This window comes from Rutilus rutilus (genome assembly GCF_951802725.1).
Source record: "Rutilus rutilus genome assembly, chromosome: 7".
In the NCBI taxonomy this organism is placed as follows: domain Eukaryota; kingdom Metazoa; phylum Chordata; class Actinopteri; order Cypriniformes; family Leuciscidae; genus Rutilus; species Rutilus rutilus.
Window position 1 is genome coordinate 6,880,251 of NC_140221.1, and position 24,664 is coordinate 6,904,914.

A 24,664-nucleotide genomic window follows, 5' to 3' on the forward strand; every position below is an offset into this window, starting at 1 on the left:
TACTCCTTGTGCTGTTCACAGAGCCTTGCACTTAGGTGTTTGCTGAGGATCCCATCTAAAAATAGATTTTTTTCTCTAGCTGACAGCAGTTAGATTTTAAATAGTACAGTCTGTAGTAATTCCGTGGAATTTGACAATTATTACAAGTAATTAGAAAGAAAAATAGGCTATTGGTTGCACTTTATACGGTTAGGGTTTGGTTTAGGGTTAGTTACTTGCAATTATGCATAATTTACAATCATTAATATCGAAGGTACATGAAGTAATGTACAACTACATCACCTTATATTAAAGTGTTGCTAAAGCACCATTATACATTTTTTGTAACTACTACTATTTTTCCTTTTTTTGGTAAATTAAGTCAGTTTCTGTTAAGTTCACTCCTGTCAAAATTCACAATACTTTTTTTTTATCAGTGTGTATATAAATAAATCTAACAAAGAACTGAGAAAAGGAAAAAGACACAAATGTTCTCATCCATAATTTTATAATGCCCAAAAACTATGCGTATTTGGCATCTATATAACGCAAACTCAACATTAAAAGGAAAAGATGATCCCATACTAGATTTCATTCTGGGTGCATCATGCCACAATTTGGCCTTTTATATAAACAAAGGAATATGTTAATATGTGCATGTTATTTTCATTCTTAATCAGCCAAAACCTACAGTACATTATTCTTTACACTAAATCATCATCATCAGTATGTCCATGTTTTTGAAGTCAAAGTCAATACTTTTCAAATTCCACCAGTAGGGGGCAAACATGGGCAACAAATCTGTAGCACTTGAGAACAGATGAGCTCAATACACACAGGCTCCTTTTCTTGCAAGTCATTTAAAAAAAAAAGGACAGAAAAGAAAACACAGGCACAACATTACAAGACAAAATATGTTACGGATTACTTTTACTGTGTGAACTGAGCCGTTAGATAAGCATTTCAATTTGGGGACAATTTCGAATCCATTCTGGTAAACAAATCTCAAACATGTTAGAATCCTTTCAGAACATGAACTTAAAAACCCATCAAAGAGACCACATGTGCAACTAGGTAGAGTGTAAAAACACCCATTCAAATATGAACATCTCTATAAACACTGTTTGCTGGAGAGAATGACAAGACAAAAACAAAAACAAAAATATTTTGCGCTACGCTAACCCCAAAAGACTTTTTTGCAAACCATTTCAAGCATGAAATCTACAACAAATTCTGAAGCTCATGTGATCAATATGAAATGTCAAAACTGAACAGACTGGTGTGAAGAAAGACTAACCATTTTTTTTTTTCGTAAGGCAGTTGACCTCTAGTCAAGAGTTCATAGAAGATTACTAACAGCCTTTCTGAGCTTCTGCATTCACCGCTGGAGTGAACACTGTATCTTTAAAGAGTTCGAACAATTCACTCATGTTTCTGAAGGAAACCAGGACACGGCTGTCTGGAGAGCACCTTCTGCAAGAGTCTGAAATGTAAGGACTCGTCCCACGCTGGACAGTAACATGCTGGATTTTAATCATGAAATCGCTTAGCAATCTTAAGGCTGAAAGTTTTTTTTTTTTTTTTTTTTTAAATCACAGTGAACGACACAAACAAAATGCAATGTGAATCCTGAGCATGACACCTATAATCTGCTAAAAACGTGATCCGAAATGTGACGCAGTGAATGAGGATGAGTAATACGAGCGAAAGGCTAACTGTTGAACGTCCTGGTTTTGGTTCAACTGCGCCCCTTAATATCTTCAACATGGTGACGGACCACAAGCTCTATGAAGAGACCATGACATCAAACTCTGAAGCTTTCTCCTTTGCCATCAATGTGCCGGAGGCGCAGGTAGACGTCTGTGCCGATGCCCTGCATCGACTGGATGGCCAAAGAACCTCCTAAGTATTCGGCGTACGCTCGGGATGTGGGCAGGCCAAAGCCAAACCTGGAGGAGAAAACAAGCGGCATTATTGAGATGTTCTTCGGTTACCTCAAATAAACCTTAAACTTAGCTTAATTACTGAATAAACAACACTAAACAGGAAAACAAACTTTTAATTAGACAAGACTTCCAGTTGACACAGTTGAGCCGTACCATGCAGTGAAAAAGCGCCATAAGGGGATGTTTACACGACAACGATGTAATCAAAACTTTGCTTTTTTTGCGTACAGAGACGACAACGCTGTCAAAACGATCCCGTTCACACGGATCTGGGAGAAAACGACTAAAAACAATGTATTCTGCTGCTAGGCCAGTAGTTGGCGATGTCACTGTAAAGAAACACTACGTCCCTATAGACTGAACACAATACACATGCGCATGACGTGATCTTTTTCACAAACACTGTATAAATTAAATATAAATTGATTCATATTAAAGATAAAAAAGTGATTCAGTCATAACTAGTGAGTGTTTTTTTATTTTTTATTAACATTAATGAAACGTTTATGAGCCTTTAAGAATGAATGCACGGATACAGTTACACATCTAATTTTCTCCCATTTGTTTTCATGTAGGACATGACAGACTCCGTTTACATTGAATACTCCACAGCACTGATCTATATAATGACATTCTACATAGATCAGTGCTCCACAGTCCACACGATGTGCATTTTTACATAATTGTGTGTGTAGTTGTGAAAGAGAACTGAATTCGAGATTGCATGCATGTGAGGCGAAAAGTATTAAATAAGTACAAATAAGTAACTTAAAGGAGCTGTATGTAAGAAATGTATTTCAATTAATCATAAAATGACCCTGATATGTCACTAGACATTAAGAAATCATGTTCATTTCAAATACTTATATCACTGACAACAGTAGTCCGGCCAGGATATTGTCATTTAAAAAGTGAAGTTGCAGCCCTCAACTGATGTTAATGTTGTCATGTTGTGTTTTGGCCTGAAGCGCCACCCTCCACCTATCTACCAATCACGAAGTCAGTAGTGTTTCGGCATCGGGGTTGCCAGCTCTGCTCTAGTTACCACAGCTACGTAGCAGCCTACGTTCCTGCTGGATCCTGCAGCCTATCTGGCAACCTCGAGTCAGGGGGGAGGGGGAGGGGATACACCGCTCTACAGTAATTTGAAAGTGATTGCAGTACCAGTTTTGGCCACAATCTTACATATGGCTCCTTTAAGGTTGAGCCACTGTAGTCACCTGGACTATTTTAACAACGTCTTTATTAACTTTTCTGGGCCGGCAGAATGAAATTACTAAGAAGCCTTTGAAGGAGCGAGCCAGCTCTCAGATTTCATCAAAAATATCTTAAATTGTGTTCTGAAGATGAACGAAAGCTTACGGGGTTGAAACAACATGAGGGTGAGTAATTACTGACAGAATTTTCACTTTTGGGTGAACTATCCCTTTAAGTAGTACCACGAAGTTAACTAAGTGTGACACTTTAGAAAATCGATGTTTGAAATTTGTGAATCGATGCAAATCGGTAGAAGATTGAATCGCGATTCATATATATATATATAAAAAAAAAAAATTCCCGCACCCCTACTATATTGTGACATATTATCGAGAAATAAAAATCTCATATCATGTTATAAGATTTTGGTCATATCGCCTACACCTAACAGTTGGCATCTGTTCTTCAGAGGGCGGTGTGACACTATACTCCAAAGATTTGCAGATCCAGAAAGAACTGGCTGAATCTGGATCATGTGCAGACCACTTTAGCTATTACTCTGGTCTTGCAAGAATGCAAAGAATCTTGCAAAGTCAGCTGCCGCATGTGGACAAGATGTAAATATTTACATGCAAAGAGGTGAAAAGCATTTTGCAGATGCAAAAGAGAAACATGTTCCCAAACAGCACATCAATCATTTACGTAAAAATCAACCAAAGCACCAACATTTTAAAGCTGCTTGTTTTGGTACAGATTTAGATCTGCTCTTACCCATGCATGGGTCCGGACTGGGGGCCGCTGTTGGTTATGCTGTCGAAAAGGTTGCTCATGCGAGGATCCTGTGTGCTCTGCTCAGCTGTGCTGAAGTGGTAATCCATCACCTTATCCAGAATGCTGTGAGGAATGCCACCACCACGGTCGGAGATCCTACAAAATCAGTTCAACATCACTTTGCTTAGTTTCCAGTTTCATTAGCTTGCGTAATGCATATAAATCATTTGCAAAAATGGTTCCTCAAACAATTTGTATAAAATAAAAAAAAGTTACAACGAAAATCAGCCATCAGCAGTCAAACTAGTGGAGGTGAATGGACTAACAGAGTTAAAAACTCGAACATCACAGCTTTCTGAATCAAAATGAGCTTGAAATTATCTGTGAGCGAGCGAGTGGTTTCATTTAGTGTGGTTAAATGAAAGGTGAAGAGAGAGAGAAGAATCAGGATTGGTCATCGAGTCGTGATTCATTCTCAGGTCGACCAATTCATGTCAGAGCGCTGCCCACAAGGCTATCAGCTCCAACTATATTTTTCATATTTTTGAAGCAAAGTTGCAAAGATTATTACCTCTACACTACCATTCAGAAGTTTGGGGTGTGTGTGTATACAGTAGATACCCGGGCTAGGAAACCTGACATCGCCCTTTATTCAAATATTAACAATTTGTTGAAGATTTGTAAGCATATTGTGTAGTCGTGCTTATAGAGTCAAGAATTTTATTTGTGATAACGCAATGAAACATGCCCAATTGTGCACACACAATTTTTGGCAAGGCTTTCAAACAAAGAAATTATTAACACATGCAAAAACAGAGAACCAACGAAATAATAATAATAATAATAATAAGGGATTATGTTGTCATTTTTTGTCAAATAATTTTGTCAGATAAGGGTCTTGTTCTTTCCTTGCCAAAATCGAGCTGACATCATGTAGTCTGAACCCGGCACAAGGTAAATGAAGCCTTTAACTTTCTAAACTGTGTACACATCAAATGGCAAATGGATTGGACCAAAAACAGAGGACTTTGCTTCCTCATTTCAGACGTCCATTAAATGCCACTGAAACACAGTCAGTGCGAAGCATTGAGGTTCATGCTTTCAATAAGACGAGTTTATGTTAAAATAAACATTGCCCATGGGTAAATTTGCTCAGTGTCGACAGAGGTTTTAAGCGCACTGCTGAGTGTGCACAGCAAGATAATGCACATGGTTATAAAGGCAGCACTCCACATGATGAGGTCTCTGTGCAAATATTTGACAACTAAATGCTTCACTATGGATGCTACCGTCTCAACAAATTATTCAGCATTTCCAGGAAAAAGCGTTAATTCTATTCTTCTGAGTTCAAAGCAGAACAACCACACCTAAAATCCTAAGTGTTCATGTGTCAGGCTTTGTTCAGACAGCCAACAATCAAGATAGTTTTGGCACACCTGACTCAGATCTCTTTATTTTTGAACTCCAAACAGCACAAAAACTCCTTTAAAAGCCTTTTTTTATTTGATAAATCTGTATGTTTTAGTGTGAATGGTCAGTTTGGAACATGTTTTTTGTTATTCCCAACTCATGTGTATGTAACCTCATACATTAATGTATAATGTATACAGATTGTGTGTGACGTGGTTCAATGGCATTAGAATAGTTTACAGACTCACCTTATGACAAAGTCCGTCTCATTGTTGGCAATTGTGACCCCCACATCAGGCACATTGTAAGGGGTGTCCAAGTGACTCTCCATGGTGGCCCTGAGGATCAAAAAGAAACCTTTCATGAGTAATCTCTTGTATTGTTTTGCTAGTACTTATGTGTATTTAAATGTCTGAAACCTAAAATAAACCTTATGTGGTTGAAAACACTGAATAGTTGTGATATATGACAGCGCTGAGCGCATCTGTCTTTGGCTCAGCGCCAGCCAACGCCCAATTTGAATTTAGCAGTTGATGATCACACGATCTGAACGTTCTAATCACACCGGTGAGAACGATCGTTCCTGTCAAAGGGTTAACTAGCGATTACGTGCGGTGATGATGGTGTTACGTCGTTAAATATTTTTTAATTGACAGCTTAGGAATTTAAGTGGCACAGAACAATGAGGCACCGAAATCTGCGTTTTGATTCGGTCCAGTTACTAACGGTTACACATTGGCGCTGGGTTTCGGTACCCGACCCTAGTCCTGAAACCCTCCCCCAGCTCCACCTGCCTAGATCTACTATGTGATTTATATTCATGCAGCAGCATCATATCTTACATGCTCACAGCAGTGTGTCTGAGTATCTGCTAGCAGTAACAAGTCCATACCTGCTCCTTTAAGCACCAGCAATAATCAAGAGCAGCAGCTGCAGTGGAATTAATTAGATAAGATTAATTATGTTACTAACCATGAAAATCTGAACTTAGATTTTCATCTTATGATAAGCTTTTTATTACACTTCCTATTTTCTATGTCTGATGGTGACTAACTTTCCATTCCAGATCTAACAATAAAACAGGATAACTTTTACTTCCTTTTATTTAGGATGTAGCCACCAGACGAACTTTCGATATGATCTAACCTTCTAACAAACTTTTGACTCAATGTAACCTGGGTCGAATGGAACTTTTAGAAAGGACTCAATGTTCTGTTTATTTTGACTGTATTGTGAAATGATTGACTGAAATATTAACCCCTTACAATGTTTTTGATATTTTGCTGATGTAGCTAACAAAGGGTAATGACAGGGGGGGGCTTGCTTTAAACAATTCAACCAATCATATTGGTAGCGCATGACATGTTAGTCATGATGATTCTATTTTGATATGTCTGGCTTTACCCTATAAAGCCTATTGTATTTTTATGGTTTTTTTTTTGAATTTTTTTGAGAGATTTTTATGAATCTCTGAGTATTGCTCGAGAACTCCCGGCCGTTTTGAATAAACCATCTGAGGGACATTTACTGAAGTCTGTCTCATTTGTTTTTATGCTGCGCAGCAAAGAAGTTAGGTTAGTAGACTCGGCCAGTTGTCCATTGAAGACGCAAGAGTGTCGATTTGTAGACGCTCTGTGTCGATGAGTAGACGCAACAGTTTTATTTATTAAGTGTCGATTAGTAGACGCTCTGTGTCGACAGTAGACGCAACCGTTTTATTTTGGATAGTCAGATTTAAGAATTTTCCATCACACAGCGTAGCAGATCAAGTCCTCCACGTCCAAATACATTAACATTGCCATATTCAATAACATGCTAAATCTATATAGAGAGTTGTCATAATTGAATTGAATATAACCAAATAAATGTTAAAAGCAAAACTTTTTCGATGTTTTGAAGGTGCCACTGTCAGGTGCCACTGTCCCTACCCATTTTAAATAAAGTGAATACAGAAATCAAATGGGATGTGATGAGGATCACAGTCTGTGTCTCTGGACACTCTCGGTAGTAGGAACTGTACTGTTGTAAACCAACTGTGACTTGCCCTTCTGCCAGGAACATGCTGTTCTCTAATGACTGCCTGAAGAGGCATCTGATCCAAGTGTAAAGAACCACGAGAACAAGATCAGAAACATGTTCTATTCAAACAGTCCATTCCACACGTGATCCTATTGTGTGAAAGTCAAGAGTTTAATGGCTTTATAAACATATAATTTTTTTTTTTTTTTTACATTAGTCTCATGTTAGGTTTAAATCTTGTGGCCAATGCAATGTTTTCTCTATACTAGACTTCTTTTGCAAGAGAGTTAAATGCAAACATTTTGTTTTTCATTTTAAAAGTGGAGGAACGAGTCAGACTTATTTTTCACCATAAACGACGACATCATTTTGTTTTTGACATCTGTGAACAACGTGAGGCTGTTTCGGATTTAAGGTTTCTACCTCATTTGTTAAATATATAAAAAGATAACTGTAGACCTCCAGACCGCTCCGCATTGATTATCATGCAGGTATGGAGATTTATATATGGTAAAATATACAAGTTGGTTTCAGCAGACTGTGTTATATTGAGAGACTTTAATTGAAGAATTTTGGGATTATCATAGAAAACCTGTATCGTAACGTTGAACTTGGACTGAACTTGGCCGGCAGCCAGTGTCAGCAACACCAGTATCAACAGATGGGTGAACTTATAAGAATGTTGCTAAAACTGCAAAATATCCAGTGTGTGTGTGTGTGTGTGTGTGTGTGTGTGTGTGTGTGTGTGTGTGTGTGTGTGTGTGTGTGTGGTGTACTAGAAAAGGTCCCATAACCGGAAATTCAGCTTTCAAGGTGTTGTTTGCACATGCAGACCTCAATGCCACAAAGATAGGGTGCTGTGGTTGGATTTTAGTGCGTTGCTATATGGTTATTAGGGTATCCTGGGTGGTTGCAAGGGCACTGTTACGTGGTACTGGTATCTATGGGATACTTTCACCAGTTATTCATTATTCAGCAGGTGAAAAAATTAGCAATGATTCTTGTCTAAGCAAGCTCAAATAATACCTTAGAAGACCTGAAAGGATAGTATTAGCAAAATAACTGACTAAATCAATAATTACCAATCAAGTCGCTTCAAAATGAGTTTAACACCACACCGCAAAAAAAATGCTTTTCTTACTTAGTATTTTTGTCTTGTTTCCACTCCAAAAATTATTAAATCAAGATGCATTTACTAGATGAGAAAAATGCCAATAACTAATAAATCCACATTTCAGAGTTGTTGCTTAAAAAAAAACCTGCAAAATTATCTGGCAATCTTTCAAATAACCTTAACATTCTTCATAAAAATTTTTTTTTAAATTATTATCCTAGTACAATCCTTAATTTTAAAGATTTATATGTACACAGTAGTGGCCAAAAGTGATGTCCAGTCTAGGAAAATTGATATATTCACCCTTTATTCAAATATTATTAAAAATGTGTTAAAGATTTGTAAAATTATTAAAGATTTTGTAAGCATAGTGTGTAGTTTTGCTCACTTGCTTTGTGATAATGCAATGAAACATGACAAATTATGTAATTTTTTGCATTCCTTATTGCTGTTTCCTAGTTTAATCTCACTATAATATCTGGCACTATATTAAATATTTGAAGACATTATAAGCCTTGTATGATAAAGACTTTTCTTCAGTGCCTTAGATTTCTCTTTTTTCATTTAAATGATCATTTCATAACTTCAGTGTGCCGGACGGTTGGGTCTCAATGAGCCATGCTTGCCATAACTGCGCCAGATTGAACAGCAAACGGCCAACAATCAACAACCAGGAAAAGTTTCAAATTCCCAGGCTTCCTGCATAACATCCCTGAAATGTAAATGACTTGTTTTTCCTGGCGTTTCACCGAAGGCTATTGTGTTCACACAAGGTCACAATACAATAACTCCTTCATGCACTGACGGACAGGCAAAATTGCTCACACATATATTTGGGTCATAGTTACTGCAGCAACTGTTATACACAGTAATAATGGTTCAGTGTTGTCTATATGAGTGGCTGCTAAGACAACAACAACTTGCTACAGGTCCAAATACTACAACTGCATTAACAGCAAATCTGACTGTCACACCAGGATTAGATAGTTAAGACAGCATAGTAGAACAGGAGGTGTGTCGTCGTTGACCTGTATGTGACGGGAACGTTACCTCATGGCGTTCTTCAGCAGCTCAGGCAGGATGTAGTCCAGAGGCAGTGGAATGAAGGGAAAGCGGGCCGCCACATGGCCGTTGATGCGAACACGTGGAGAATTCCCATACTGATGCTCACAGAGCCGTCTGCAGGGAACACAGGCATTGAGACATTTACACTTCCAGTCAAGTTTGGACAGATCATCTTTCTCAGTCAACCTCTTAGGCTGATAGAAGACTGGGGGACCAATTATGCCCTATTTTCAAAGCCTTGACTTTGCCTGAATGTTCAAAATAAAATAAAAAACACTACATTATTTCACATATTTTACATTATTGCAGCGTAAACGTATTGTGCTCTGATTGGTGGGCTGGACCAGTGTGTTGTGATTGGTCAACGTTTTAGAGAGTTCAGAAACAGTGCAAATTGATATGGAGAATAACTCCCTTTGGAGTGACTTTGCAAACCTTTTTCATGCTTTTTCAGCAACATTAAACTAAAAGAAAAAAGTAAAACGAAAGTAGAAAAAAAAGAAGCATAATAGGACCCCTTTAATACAATTTTTGGATACCAAACACTGATTTAGGGCACCAGAAAAGACTTGCTGTTGACAGGTTTTAGATAGCAGATAAAACGGTTATCTTCTGACAGGATCCGGCGTCGGATCTAATATTTCTGACCTGGAGACTCAATTTAACACTTATTAATTCTGTACTAGCATTCAAACAAACAACAAATAAAATGTCAATTAGAATGTCAGTCTTGTAAAGAAATGATTTCCCCCCCAAAAAAACTATTTCACACATTTCATCATAAGCTTTTCGATCAAAATGTTTTTAAAATTCATTAAAAAACGAATTCAGTTGTTTTTAAACATATGACATTGTAAATAAATCAAACAAAATAGCATACAGAGAAAACTAAGCACAGGCTACTGGCTCTGCCTCAACAGGTCCTGCAAGTGCTGCTGTGGATATACTGAATGACTGCCTGCCATTTCATTTAAAGCCATTTCAGAAATAATATTGACACTAATTAATGAGGGCGTCTCATTTATAGCCAGTAAATTCTGGTTTCGGTCCGGTCTTTGAGGGAACGCTTTGATCATCCCAGTGTGAAGAGGAACAGGCCAGTTTTGCTGACGCAGCATCTCTTAATCATGAGACAAGCACGAGCAGAGCAGCCTGGCCTTCACTCCTATAAGACCAGGAGAGCGCTTTTGTTAGGACTGACACAACTAATTGATAATGAAAGTAGATCATTATTTCAGTTCAATCCTCCCTGAAAAGGGAGACTGAATACACTATTACTGGCCAGAACATGCTGCAAACAGGACCAGACTATGTCGAAAGTGTGTTTTGTATAAACAAGGAGAAACTGATCTTCGATCGGAATGAGAATATAGACATACTCTGTCCATTTCCAGGATGAAAGATCAAGTTGAACTGCTGCGTCCCAATTCGCCTACTTATACTAGGCACTAAAATGACGTACTTTAAATGACTGCGTCTTTAACGGACAGCTCTGTTGCTTATTCACGTGCATCCTATCATCCTTTAAACTGCCGTCCATCATCTCGTGAGTCGTCACAGTTAAACCCCTCCACATTCAGGTTCGTTTCATTTTTTAACCATAACAGAGGGAAATGTAGTAGAGCGTTGATCTGCCAGTCGTGGATCTTTCATGCAGAGACTCTCCTTAAGTGTTTAATGACCCATTTAAAAGTTAATGACCAAATGATTAACCATGAGTCAAAACCTATCTACTTAAACATCTCACACATCTGCCATGTTTTTAGTGGTTTGTAACACTTTTTATTAGCGTTTGTAGTTCTAATCGAATCCTCGTCTAATGCGCAATGGGTTGTGGGAAATATTAGCCGTTAAGAGTGTGCACAGATCTGCAATTCTAACCAGAAACAGACGACCATTCTGGTATATTTGTAATACTCATTTCATCATACTATGATTTTGGACACACTAATTCTAATCTTAAATAATATTTAGGAGAGATAGTATGTGAATTGGGACAAAGCAATTGGTTGGGAATCCGCAGTGAAGTAAAATAAGGGTGACGGTGCAGGCGCATGAAGCTTTAGCAACTGCACATTCCTCAAGGGCTCGAGCATGAAACCTGTGACTACATACTGTACACAGCCTGCATTGTGACCTGATTCTTCTCAACAGAGATTTATAGGAGGAAAATATGTGAGACAGGCGGAATTTGCACAAGGGGGTCGGTGGGACATGACCCCAACAATTTACAACACATAAGACATCAGTGTTTGAGTTGTTTCATACAGCCATCCTCAGGACATGGGCAGCAACATTATGAAAACGCAAGGTCCGGTTTCAGTTTTATTATGAAAACTTTGAATGTCAACAATAAGGATTATTTCTGCTGGCCCAGTTTTACAATATCATACTGTATCTACATGCACCAGAAAAACTTATTAATCATTTATTAAAACTAAGTATTCTATATCTATCTATCTATCTATCTATCTATATATATAAAAAAAAATCTTGTAAATCGTTTTACTCTTTGGAATAATAGCTTGAAATTATGCCTCTATAAATTTATAACCGGAGTAAAGTGTTTACATGCACTGCAAATCATTACTGGACTGTTGACACATTAAACTCATGTAGAATAAGTAAATACGCGTTTTGCTCCCACACAGCCAATGTTAGACAGTAGCTTGACAGTGACCTTTAACACTTATCTTGGTAAATCACAAATGAGATCTGGGCTTTGATCCTTTTCTTGGACAAACGGAGCGCGAGCGCGCGCACACACACACACACGCTGCTGTAAACGGAGCTGACTGCACTGATAACAGAACAAAAAGCTTTTCAATAACCTCTTAAAATAGTCCTGGAGTCTTAAGCACTCACATATGTAAACAGACGGCAGGATGAAAAGCGGATGGCAAACAGACGAACGGACGACATACTCACCGAGCAAAGTCAACCCACTTCTCGATGATCTTTTTAGGCGACAGGCGGCGGCATATAATGCCAACAAAGTCAGCCTGAAATAGAGCAGAGAAAATTGAAAATTGACACAAAAATCATACAGTAAGCATCCATAATAGGGCTTGGTGACTATATATAAACAGTGCTACAACACAGGAAGAGAGAATGTTTATACTGTAAGTATCTAGTGTGATTTAAAAAAGAAAATCTGTTGTAGACAGCTCCGTTTATGATAGGAGCAATTTAGACGATTTAGCAATTTATGGCATGTCATACACCATGCCTGATATCAATACAGTAATTCAAGCAACATCACAACTGTATCAACGTATCATCACAACGCCAAGTACTATTTTATGACGGCTTCAAACGTGGAATTGTATTATTTATTTATAACGTATAGCTGTTTTGAGTCAAACTTAAAGGTGTGTTCGTGTCACGTCGGAATGACCGTAATTACGAGACCACATCCTCGTTGAACTCGTAATTACAACTCGTAATTGTAAACTCAGAATTTTCTGAGAACTTTACCGTTGACAGTGTACCCATAAAAACACATAATTCATAGTCCAAAGACGTGAACAGCTCCGAGTAAAATGTCACGTGTCGTCCAGGGCTCGAGACTAACGGCGTCCTATCGTCCTGGGGACGTCAGAAAATGTGTTTAGGACGAACAGAAATATTCTCCAGGACGCCTACTGGACGAAAGACATTTTTGTATGTGTTCTCATTTATTACTATTAGGGTAATCTTACTTAGAAAATGTCAAAACTAACCGACCAAGCGCTGACTACAACGGAGCGCGTCTTCTCATGCTGTTACTATAGTTACTATCACTGGCCGGCTACTCACCCGGAGACTTGTTTCGCGGTACATCTATCACATGGCTTATTTTCACAGACGAAAACGAGACGATAACTAAATAAAAACTAGTTTTGAATGACAAAAACCATGACGAAAATCTATTGATATTTTCGTCAACTAAAAACTAGACAAAAATGTTAGATAGTCACGATTTGGGAAGCGATCCAGTCAGAACTGATGTCCTGCGTTTGTGGTAGATGCGCACATTTGTACTGTAACGTGCTGATCTACCCAGTGGCACACGAGTTGACATGCGCTGCATGTCTCATAAAACGTTAAAAAAATTTAACATCTGGGAGAATGAGTAGAGCAGACATATCTGAATAAGAGTGACGACGCAAAAAAGAGCTCTATTCGGTACGGTTTTCTGTGCGCACACACCCGACCCGAAGCGTGCAACCATGCACATAGACACCTAACGTTATACTGTATACAGCGCGCGAGTACTGAATTGAGTTCTCTTTCGTGTCTGAATGGACAAATACACACAACATTATGTCGAAATGTCCGTTTTGGAGAGTATTCACGTAAACTATGTTGGTTATGTCTTAAACAGTTTTGAGTGTATCGGATGTGCATCAGTGCAATTGGATCCGCATGTCATTGGACATGATCCGATGTCTTAAAGTGACAGTGGGTAATAAACCTAATGCGGTCTGTGTCCTTAATATTGATCAAGCAACAAAAGAAAAAGAGAAAAGCATTCACTGCTCGTTAATAGCTTTAATAATGATTCATTATATTTAATTCATACAAATAAATGTCTGCTGCTTGAAAGAATAAAGAATGATGATATTTTTGAGATGTAGGCTAGTCACCAGTATTTATTTGTTATTTTTTTAATCCAACTTACTCAAAAACTTTTGAGCTGTATGTATTTTTATCTTAATTTTCGTATATGTAAAAAAAAAAGAAAAAAAAAAAAGATTTGTTCTGCATGAATACAAAAAAGCATTTAACTCCTGTTATTTTTTATTAAATCTGTTTTTTACTTGTTTACAGATAACTACTTTGAATGGAGCTAAATAAATATAGTAATATATATCATAAACATTTTAATGGTGTTTTTATTATGTGACTAAAAGCTAACAACTATAGATGTTAATAACAAAGTACAGAAACAACATGTTTATTTTGGGACGGTTGACATTAACTTTAGGACGGTTCAAATCGTTTTTCAGGACGGTTCCAGGACGGAGGTGAAAAAAGTTAGTCTGGAGCCCTGGTGTCGTCATCTCATAATTACGACATGGCGTGAACGCAGCATAACAGCTCAGGCAAAAATGTCTGAGCTGAACTATTAATCTACAGAAGATCGCAGATGAGTGTGCATTTGTATATTTAGTCTGTGCACGTGGGTCATGCAAAAATATTGTTGGCCCACTTGGCTGCCTGTACGAGACACTTATGTCACAGGGCAAACGGCTGAAGACTGCACTGCTCTTACTGCTGCGATGTCCTGTCCATGTGCTCGTGGGTATTTTAAAGAGAACTGGAAAGTTTCCTAATATAGATATACTGTTCACAGCACATTTTCATTTGTCTAATGCAAACGATTTTAAGATCCATTGCTGATTATCAGAAACATCCATTATTACGTAGAGTAAAACCATCTATCAATCAACATTATCCTTTTAATTAGCACCCGAACTCTGGAACAGTCTTCCTGGCCTTGTTCGGGATTTGACTGTACTTGCGCTGCTATATAAGAACTGAACTGAGCTAGACGATGACATCATATTTTGCAGAACTGCTTTATAGATGAAATGAACTAATTTATTAATTGATGATCTTTACAGCAGAACTGAATCAACACTGAACTGTCTTCAGCTGAACAACAGCTGAAATGCCCCATTTTCCTGTTTTCACTGTAAGCGCTATATAAACAAAGGTCACTAGACTTGACTTGAGTAAGAAACTGAAAATGAGGTGCTATAATTGTAAGCCAGAGACGTACGTTCTCCTCATGCAGGGCAATGTGGTGCGTGGCCAACATGCGAATGCCCAGACGAGACGTCAACGTTGTGTCCAAGAAATTGCGAACCAGAGTCTCGTCCTGAACAAACAATGAAAAAAACAAAACAAAGTTATGGTAAGGTTCACTGATTATTACCAATATTAATGTGTATATGAACCAGGCAGAAAGATGCTACAGTAAGATTATTCTGTTGAGGGTGAACAAAACCCTAGGGGTTTTAGAAATCTTACCACAATGTGTTTACGACATTCCCTGAATCCTTCGGCTAACATGGTGACAACATCTTTGTGATCATCAAGAAGCTGTTTTACAAGTTTGCTATAGCGAGCCTCAGTCTCCTGGTCTTTAATCTGAAGATAAAAACATTGGTGGAAAGGTTAGCAAAATAATATTAAATGGTATTTTTTCAAATATAATAGACAATTTACAGTCATTATAGCTAAATAAACCCTGGGAGTGGTGATCGGTCTTAACCGTTATTCCGCTTATGTGGCTTCATCCCAAACTAATAAACTGATCTAGTTACTCTAGTGGAAAATGGTTGGACACATTTGAATTAATTTGTTTCTCATGATCTTTTTATCTAAAGTTTGTACTTAAATGCTTGAAAGCACTTCAACAAATTTCCTTACAAAAAATATATATATTTTTTTTATTAATTCAGTTTTTGAAATGGATGGTTTGGATAATGCATTTCAGAGAATAGAGAGCTCCTTCAATATAACATTTATAAAGACAACAACATTTTGAACTGCAGTGTTCATTTGTGTCATGTCATATTTTGGATGACTTTACTATTTCTCTAAAATAAGGGGGGAAAAAAGTGCCAATAGTAACAAAAAATGATTAGTTGTGTCAAAATTTTTGACTCATAATGCACAAGCCACCAAAATAACTAGAGTAATCCCTTCAGTTGCCTCATCTTTCCAGTTAGCAGATATTGTGCAAAATGGGGATTTTTAATTTGCCCATAAACAAACTTGCATTTGACATTCATGAGTCAGCATTCTACGTAGTCGGTGAGTCAGTCAACAAAGACTAATGTTTCACTGGTGAGAGTCGAGACTCCACAACGGCTGAATCAGTACACTAAACTCACAGGCTTCTCAGGTTACAGAATTACTTAAAGAAATGTGCAAGCTGGTCAACAAATGACTAAGCTGTGTATGAATTCATATGTACAGGTCAACTTAAACTTACAGCTGGGAAGTCGCTCAGCATGTGGTAGGCCCTGATATAAAGCTCGTGCTGTGGAGAGAGAGAGAGAGAGAGAGAGAGAGAGAGAGAGAGAGAGAGAGAGAGAATGGATAAGTACAATATATGGGTAACAAATGTGCAGTGGTGCGGTTCCTGGAGCTGGTGTTCCCAGAGGCCTGTGTGCTTCATCCTTCCCTGAACCCCATTCCTGGCCCCTCACCAACCCTCCACGAGCACATGGCTTACATTCTTCTATGGATTCGAGGAACAAATGTCAATAAGAAGACAGGAGGAGTGATTGGAAAACACAAAAACGTGCTAAAGGTCCTGAATGATCTTAACAGAGAAGTAGGGGTGTAACAATACCCTCATGTCATTATTTGATGCATATCAAAATACGATATTGCGATACTCCAAGACACATGATAAAAAGTTAACAAAAAAAAAAAAAAGTACTGTTGATTAAAATCCTAAATTTGATTTTACATTATGGGTGTAAACGAATAGGCTTGGACTTGGTGCTGGTAACGCAATGCACTGGACAGTGGTGACACCAGAACAAAAATAAAAATTCTGAATCTGAAAATACAGAATTATTTCAGACGAATATGCTTGCACTCATTCACTGATTAGATATATTTAAAATAATGTAGGCCACTTTTTACTGGTAACATAAGACATTTGGCATTATCAGGACCCGCAAATATCCCCCCATTGGATTATTATAAATTATATTCAACATTATATATAGCCTAGTAGTTTAATGTAGTACTGACACTCAAACTCTGAAAACTTCTTACGATACATCTTGTTGCATTTTTGTATTGCAAATATTTTGTGACACGATATTGTTACACCCCTACAGAGAAGACAACTGACTTTTGCCAGTTTTCACTTTTAATGGTTTGCATGTCGCGATTATAGCCTATAAAATAATTTTTTAATCAGTATTTTTTCCTGTTTCCTAGTAAAACGATAGAGGTAAATATATTTGATAATCGGAAATGGAATCCATTACTTTTCAAAAGACTGGGTTTGGTAAGATTTTGTAATGTTTTTGAACAATGTATTTTATGCTTACCTAACAAATGTTTATATGCAAAATGTTAGTTTATCAAAAAAAAAAAATTACAAAAAAACCCCAGCAAAAACAGTAATACTGTGGGATTTTATAACAATTTAAAATTGTTTAAATTGTACTTACATAAAAAAAAAAAAAAGAAGTCAATTTAAAATGTAATGTAAATTATTTACGCAGGAATATTATAGTTATCTGAAACAAACAAAAACCATCAAAAAAAAAAAAAGTCCCTTGAGAAAAAATAAACTAATCTTAAACCTAAACCCAATGCAAAATTTCTCATTTTCATTTAGTTTAATGAAGTACAAGTTCAACTCATTCAAAATATTAAATAAACACCAATTCAAAATATTAATAGGAACGATAACAGTATGTCAATGATAACAAAATAACACTGCTCCAGTCTTCAGTGTCACATGATTCTTCAGAAATCATTCTTGTCTTCACTGTTTCTTTTGATCAACTGCTGAATAAAAGGATTCTATTTCTATTTTATTTTTTTAATATTACTGACCCCAAACTTTTGAATGGTAGTGTGCGTTAATAATACTTCTACAGGGAAAATACTGATTAATAAACTGCAGTATTTAAGTTTAAAGATTGCTGATTGAATTGTTCTGAACATCTCTGGACTGAACTGGTGAGTTCTAGCGCTGGGTCTCGAGAACCGGTTCCATTTTAGAACCAAAAACCGGGGATTCGGTACCTAAATACCTGAAAATCATAAAACACTTCATCTCTTCTTTGTCTTTATCATATCTTTGTTCAGTAGTATTTATTTGTGCAATTGCTAATTTGTCAATTTTTTTTTATTGAGTGTTTACTTGCATCTAATAATGCTTGAAATTTATATTAGGCTAATTGTATTTTTAAACCATAGAAAGAAAAAAAAAAGTTCCTCGTGTAAGTGTTCTTTAGCCTGTTGATTTTTGTTCGTGGTATTCAGCAACAATGAAATGTTTTGACTTAGAATAAAAGTGAATGATTTCCAAGGTTTCTTTTTTAACCTTCTTTGAATCGAAATTAGGAATCGATAAGCAGAATCAGAATGATTAAAATTCAAACGATACTAAACCCTAGGTGAGGTCATCTCCCTCAGAGAAAACAAAACAAGCTGTAGACGAGACTGTCTTTAGGCAGATGTGGGTAAAAGGTCACAGGAGGAGGACGACGACTCGCAGAAGGAAGTAAACAAGGAGGAGAAAGGGGAGGGACATGGATCCTCTTTCGGCTTTATTACTTGCCGATTGTCGTTTTGTTTGTCTGGACCATGAAAATGAGGATTGACTGTGATGGTCCTTTTTGTTATTTATGTTTTTGTCTTGAAGAAAGGAACAGCTCACAGACCAGGACATCATAACATGACATATAGTGGTGTCCAAAAGTCCACACTGAAATCTAATCTAAACCTGAAAATATTCTAGAGAATGATTCTGGATTAATAAAAAAAAACTTGTGGAGTTTGTGCAGCGTGAGTTCTGCTGTCATTGAAGCAAAAATAATAATATTGTAATAAATAATATCATAATTAAATTATAAAAAAAGGAAAACAGAAGCCTTATCACTAGTGGTAGTGGCCCCCACTGTGGTCAAATGTTGGAATAATACAGTGCACAAATAAAACATGATTTTACACACACCCTGACGAAGACATGGAGACTACACAACGCATAGATGTGTAAGCCATGAATAACAAAGGCTTTTAAACTTTTTTCAACATAATTCGAGTGCCTTATGTTCTTAAAACATGATTTTATCTGGAGTTTGCACTATAAACAAAACATGAGAGCAGGTGTCTAACCATTCAGTCAGTAAGCCCAGTTTACAGTCAACATGGAGAACAGAACCACAGAAGACATTCATTAAAAATAACATGGTTTCAGAACATGTTATCAAATACCCGTCAACATAAAATTATTTAGTGAAAGAGTGCTAAAAGATACACTACCGTTCAACACATTTGGGGTCGCTACGATTTCTTTTTAATGCTATTGAAAGAAATCTTTACCAAGGCTGCATTTATTTGATCAAAAACAGTCAAAACAGTCATTATTGTGAAATATTATTACAATTTAGGTATCTGTTTTAATACATTTTAAAATGTAATTTATTTCTGTGATATTCTTCATATTTTGGGGGAAACCGTGATCATCATTTTTAGAGGTCGACCGATAGTGGATTTTACAGAAGACGATAACCAGGTCGGCCCACACTGGCCGATAACCGATAGTTTTTAAAATGGATACTGAATGAAAACAAACATAACACATAAAATAGTGCTGAACTTTAATATATAAACAGTACTGAACCATGAAAATGTACTTTACTTTTTAAATATAAAAATGTATATATGAATTATACCTTGATCATTCATGACATGTTAGTTCCTTGTGCATTAACTAATGTTAAGAGATACAACTTTAAAATGCAAATGTATTAGTAAATGTTGAAATTAACAAATTAATCCTTTTATTAACCTTAGTTCATTTTACAAATGGACTCTTACTGTAAAGTGTTACCATTTCATACAAATCCAAAACGTCATGCTTAAAGACGGCCATCTTTAAATATCTACACAAGGGGCAAAGGCCATAGCATTGAAATTAGACACGTGTATATTACTCTCGCTTTATTTGCTTCTTATTAGAAGACTTGATGATTATCTAATCAAAATATCAAAATATGTATTACAGTGACGATAATAAAAGAACAGAAATCGGACGCGTTTCTGATTTGTTAATATGTTTCTTCGTAATACGGTTATCGGTGCAGATTAATCGGTCGACCTCAAATTCTTTTTAGTATTCAAATTTGTCAAAAGAACAGCATTTATGTCAAACAGAAATATTTAACAACATTATAAATGCCTTTACTGTCACTTTTGATCAATTTAATGCGTTCTTAGCATAAATAAAAGTAGTAATTTATTTAAAAATCTTGCTGACATCAAACTTTTGAAAGGTAGGCTAAGTGGATTTTTCTGAGGAAAGTTGCATGGTCTGATGGATTTCACCAAACTTAATGCACTGAATAAAGTAAACCCACTGCATGTATCGATAAAGCACTTTCCATCCATCCCAAATCAATACCAGGACTCAAGCAGGCAGCAAGACGTCACTGCAGAACACTAGGGCTTTTGATCCAACACTGACATTGAATCAAACATGGATAGTTCAATTCTCCATCACTGTGCCAAAGTTAACCAACCCCAGCTCCTCATCACCTAATATGCCCTCTGAGAGTATCAAGGGTGGAGCTTCTCCAACAAACCAACTTGTAAGAGAGACGGTAACCCTAGCCTTCACTCAGAACGAATGATAACAGAGAAAACCTAGGCTACAGAGACGTAGGGGAACTCACCACTTGGAGAATGGTTGGGTTGCAGCCGATAATGAAGGGCAGGCTGCGGAAGCCCTTAATGCGATGTGCGATACGGACAGGCAGCTCTTTGTGCAGATACTTGGCACTGCTCTGCATGGAATCAAATGACATACAGAATAAAAAGCTGAAGCATTTTCTCCAACACTAACAGGATATTAACAAGATGAACAGTATAGTATATTAATATGCTCATATCATATGATACCACCACTGCATCATCTAGGAGTCTACAGTACACATATAGAGGATTGGTGATCTCCAATGCAATAATGATGAAATACAAGTTTGTGTGCTGACAAATGGCTGAAAAACTACTACTTTTTAGAAGACCAGCACCAATGTGGGTTGGGATAAATGCAGGACAGTGGAAAGGAGTGTGTAATTACCAGGATATGTTGTCCATCAGGAGACTTCCCTACATATAGCATTGTGGCTGGTGTCAGTCTGACAGAAGGCTGTGAAGAGAACATTGCTGTTAAAAATAGCATATACTTTAAATATAGCCGTGCTTGATTTGATGATGTACGTGCTGAGAGACTCTTAAATGAATAACTAGATGTCTTTCTTCAGAAAATTCACTCATTTGAACTGTCTATGATTCAAGGTTTCAGTCCGTTTAGTAAAAGTATAATTTAGTCTCCAAATCTATTTTCGTTTTATAGGATATCGTGACCAAGGGGCCGTTTAATCATCAGTTTTTAACTAAAAACGGAAAACTTTGAGCGTTTTGGCCGCTCATTTACACGACAACTGTATTTTGGGGGCCTGAAAATGCAAGCTTTTGAAAACGGGTTTCAAAGTGCAAGTTTTTGAAAATGATACCATTATCGTCTCCATGTAAACAACAAAAATGTAAGTTTGTGAAAACGGTTACGCCATGCACATGCATCCAAGTAAGTCTCCTCAAGCACATCCCAAAGACTCAATGAATTTAAGGTCTGGATTCAGAGGTGCCAATTCATGTGTGACAATGATTCTTCACTGTCATCCTGGAAAATGGCCATGATGAGTCTTCCTCTTCCTACATGGTTGTTTAATGCTCCATGAGGGTGAGTAAATGATGACAGAATCTCCATTTCTGAGTAAACTATTCAATTGGCTTTAAATTGCTTAACTTAAATGTACATAATGAACCTGTACTAGTACAAAAAGAGCAGTGGCAGAGCACAGTAATCACATTGGGTTTTGTTGAGTCACCAACGCAGTCCCAGTGAGATGCTCAAAGTAGGACAGGTTACATAAGGATACCGTGCAAACCAGCACGACTTAGACCATGATGGACATTCAGACGCATGTTTTTTAACATTAAGTGTAAGAACAAATAAAATTGACTTGTCAAATGGCTGTGGGATTTTTTGAAGCCTACTGCCCTTGGTGTGTGAGACCTGTGAGTGTGTGTGTAGACCTCATGGCTGTATAACTGCTGACACCTAAGATATTTGCCAGCAATCAAGACACAGTTATTGGAAATTATTGGACAACGGCAACGGGGGTAAAGTAAAACGTTTAAACATTGCAGAACAAATTATGTTCTTATTAATCACCATTTTCCCCCAAAAACAAAATGTAGGTGAACACGTTCTGGTTGGTAACTGACTTCACACATCCACTAATATCACCTTGTCACTACCTGATAATTGTAAAAATGTCTCAGAAAGTTAAGTTTGACGCAATTATATGTGTTTAAATTATTAATTTAAATTATTTTGGGGATATGGCATTCCTTTTTTATGGTTATTGGAAGCAGTGTAGGCTACGTGATAGAGATTATTAGCAGCTAAATAGCTAAATGGAATTTCACCGGATGACTACAGCAATCTCATATGTGGTAGTAAATGTTACCTTACCCATTTTACCACTGAAATGAAAAATTTGAGGCTAACTAGAAGCAAAGTAACGTTATTTGAGGCTCTCGGTCAGTTAGATGACATCACGAGTAACCGTCAAAAGTGGGTTAATTAGGCCATCCAAATCATGGATGGAGACCAAAGCGTATCGACCTCCATTATCGAGGGATTAAAGAGACAGGAGTTGATGCAAAAACATCGGGAAATGGTGACTGACCTTCTCGGCAGATGCGTCGATGGCAGACTGGTTGTAAAAAGACGTAACGGTTTTGGACCGCTCCCGAGCCAGCTCAGAGTAACTGGACATGGACGATGTAGATCGAAATCTTTTGTCGATGCCGTGTAACGTTACTCCGGTCGACTGCGGAGCGGAGGCTTTGGCTGACGGGGATAGAAAGAACCTGGTCACGCTGATCCTGGAGCCGCCGCTGCCCAGCAGCTCCATGGCCTGGCCTGTCATGCGTCCGCGCATTTTCACACTCTGATAACCCAAATAACAAACTAAAAAAAAACAATCCCTTGTCCGTAAGTTAAAACCTTTCTACCTCGCCATCCAAAAAGCTAGTGTATGTGTGCACAAAGGCTGCATGCCTCTAGCACCATCACATCACTAGATGTGAAAAATGCCGTCTCTGGTGGTGTTTATCTGAAGACACTTGTGATCAGCCAATCAGCGATCAGAGGAGGCGGGGCTTTTGGGTCATCACGACCTCAGCAACGGAAAGCCAACGAGTCATGGCGCAGCACAAGGACAATGAGACAGACACACACAGCAGCGCGCACTTCCTTTGACTACACTACATATATTCGCAGATGATATAATCAGAATTTTATTGTGTAATTCGCTTTGAAGAGAAAGCGACATTTAATAAGCAGGACTACTTTATATATGTATAAAGTTTCTTTTTAAATGACCAACACCCATTAAGCGAGAGTGGGGTGAATTGTGTCATGTTTTCCTTAAAGAGATAGTTCACCCCCAATAAAAGCAATTTCTTCTTTTACTTACTCCCTTGGTGATCTAAACTGTGCTGGTTTATTACTTCTGTGGAACGGAACGCTCATCTCAATCACAACTTACTTTTATTGTATGGATTGCAATGAATCAGAGATGCAAGGATGCATGAGCTGGAGATGCAATGAAAGTGAATAGTGACAGGCTGTCAGTCACTGTCATTCTGTTTAACATCTCCTTTTGTGTTACACTAAAGCAAATAGATCCTACAACATAAACATTATGGCGAGTAATTTTGGGGGGTGAATCATCACTTTTAGTTGAAGTAAGAAGAAATAAGAAAAAAATATAGGCCTAAGTAAAATCAATATTCCAAACTGAACTTAAAAGAAGACATCTATATCACAGGACCATAGAAATAGCACTTCTAAAAAAAAAAAAAAAACACTTTGCCTTAACAATTTGCCTCACATAATGTTTTAAGGGCTGAGTTGAATCACTAGGGAATAAGTGAAGTAAAAAAATGAATACCGTACTAATCCCATTCCAAAGTCTAATTCTGCTTTTGTTCAATAAACCAGTCAGAGATACTCCACCCAAAAAAGGGATGGTGAGCTCTAGCATGAGTTGAGTAGAGTTATCTGCTCCAGTTGCTTTGGTTTGGTTATTTGCCCAAACCAAAATATTCATCCACTTGAAAAGATAGACCTCTATATAAACTTTTAACAAATATGATAGAACATTTTTCAGAGTCTATTTTAAGATATAAAGTGAGTTGGAAATAAAACATTTAGCATATGGTTTGAGCAGGCAGATAGGCTACGCTACAGTATGTAATGGAGGGCAGAGACACCTTCCCAAACTCAACAGCACCTCACATTTTTCTATTGTATATCTATGGTGAAATATGGAAA

At 37.3% G+C, this 24,664-nt stretch overlaps 1 protein-coding gene across 1 annotated transcript; it reads right to left on the bottom strand.

Moving 5' to 3' along the window:
- Positions 1-468: 468 nt before the first annotated feature.
- Positions 469-23,652, bottom strand: bckdk (branched chain ketoacid dehydrogenase kinase). The gene is made up of 11 exons (XM_084414017.1): positions 23,013-23,652; positions 21,335-21,403; positions 20,928-21,038; positions 16,490-16,537; positions 15,520-15,639; positions 15,269-15,367; positions 12,430-12,503; positions 9,487-9,615; positions 5,552-5,641; positions 3,894-4,049; positions 469-1,928 (listed from the first exon to the last, which is right to left on the bottom strand). The coding sequence occupies exons 1-11, from the start codon at positions 23,265-23,267 to the stop codon at positions 1,784-1,786; spliced, it is 1,296 nt and encodes a 431-aa protein (XP_084270143.1). The 5' UTR covers positions 23,268-23,652; the 3' UTR covers positions 469-1,783.
- Positions 23,653-24,664: the final 1,012 nt, after the last annotated feature.

What these genes read in the sequence shown, in the direction of transcription:
- bckdk (XM_084414017.1), bottom strand. Translation starts at nt 23,267, where the DNA reads ATGCGCGGACGCATGACAGGCCAGGCCATGGAGCTGCTGGGCAGCGGC. An exon ending in ACCCAACCATTCTCCAAGTG is followed by an intron (nt 16,538 to 20,927) that starts GTGAGTTCCCCT and finishes CTCTCTCCACAG; the next exon opens with CACGAGCTTTATATCAGGGC. An exon ending in CTGCTGAAGAACGCCATGAG is followed by an intron (nt 5,642 to 9,486) that starts GTAACGTTCCCG and finishes TTTGATCCTCAG; the next exon opens with GGCCACCATGGAGAGTCACT.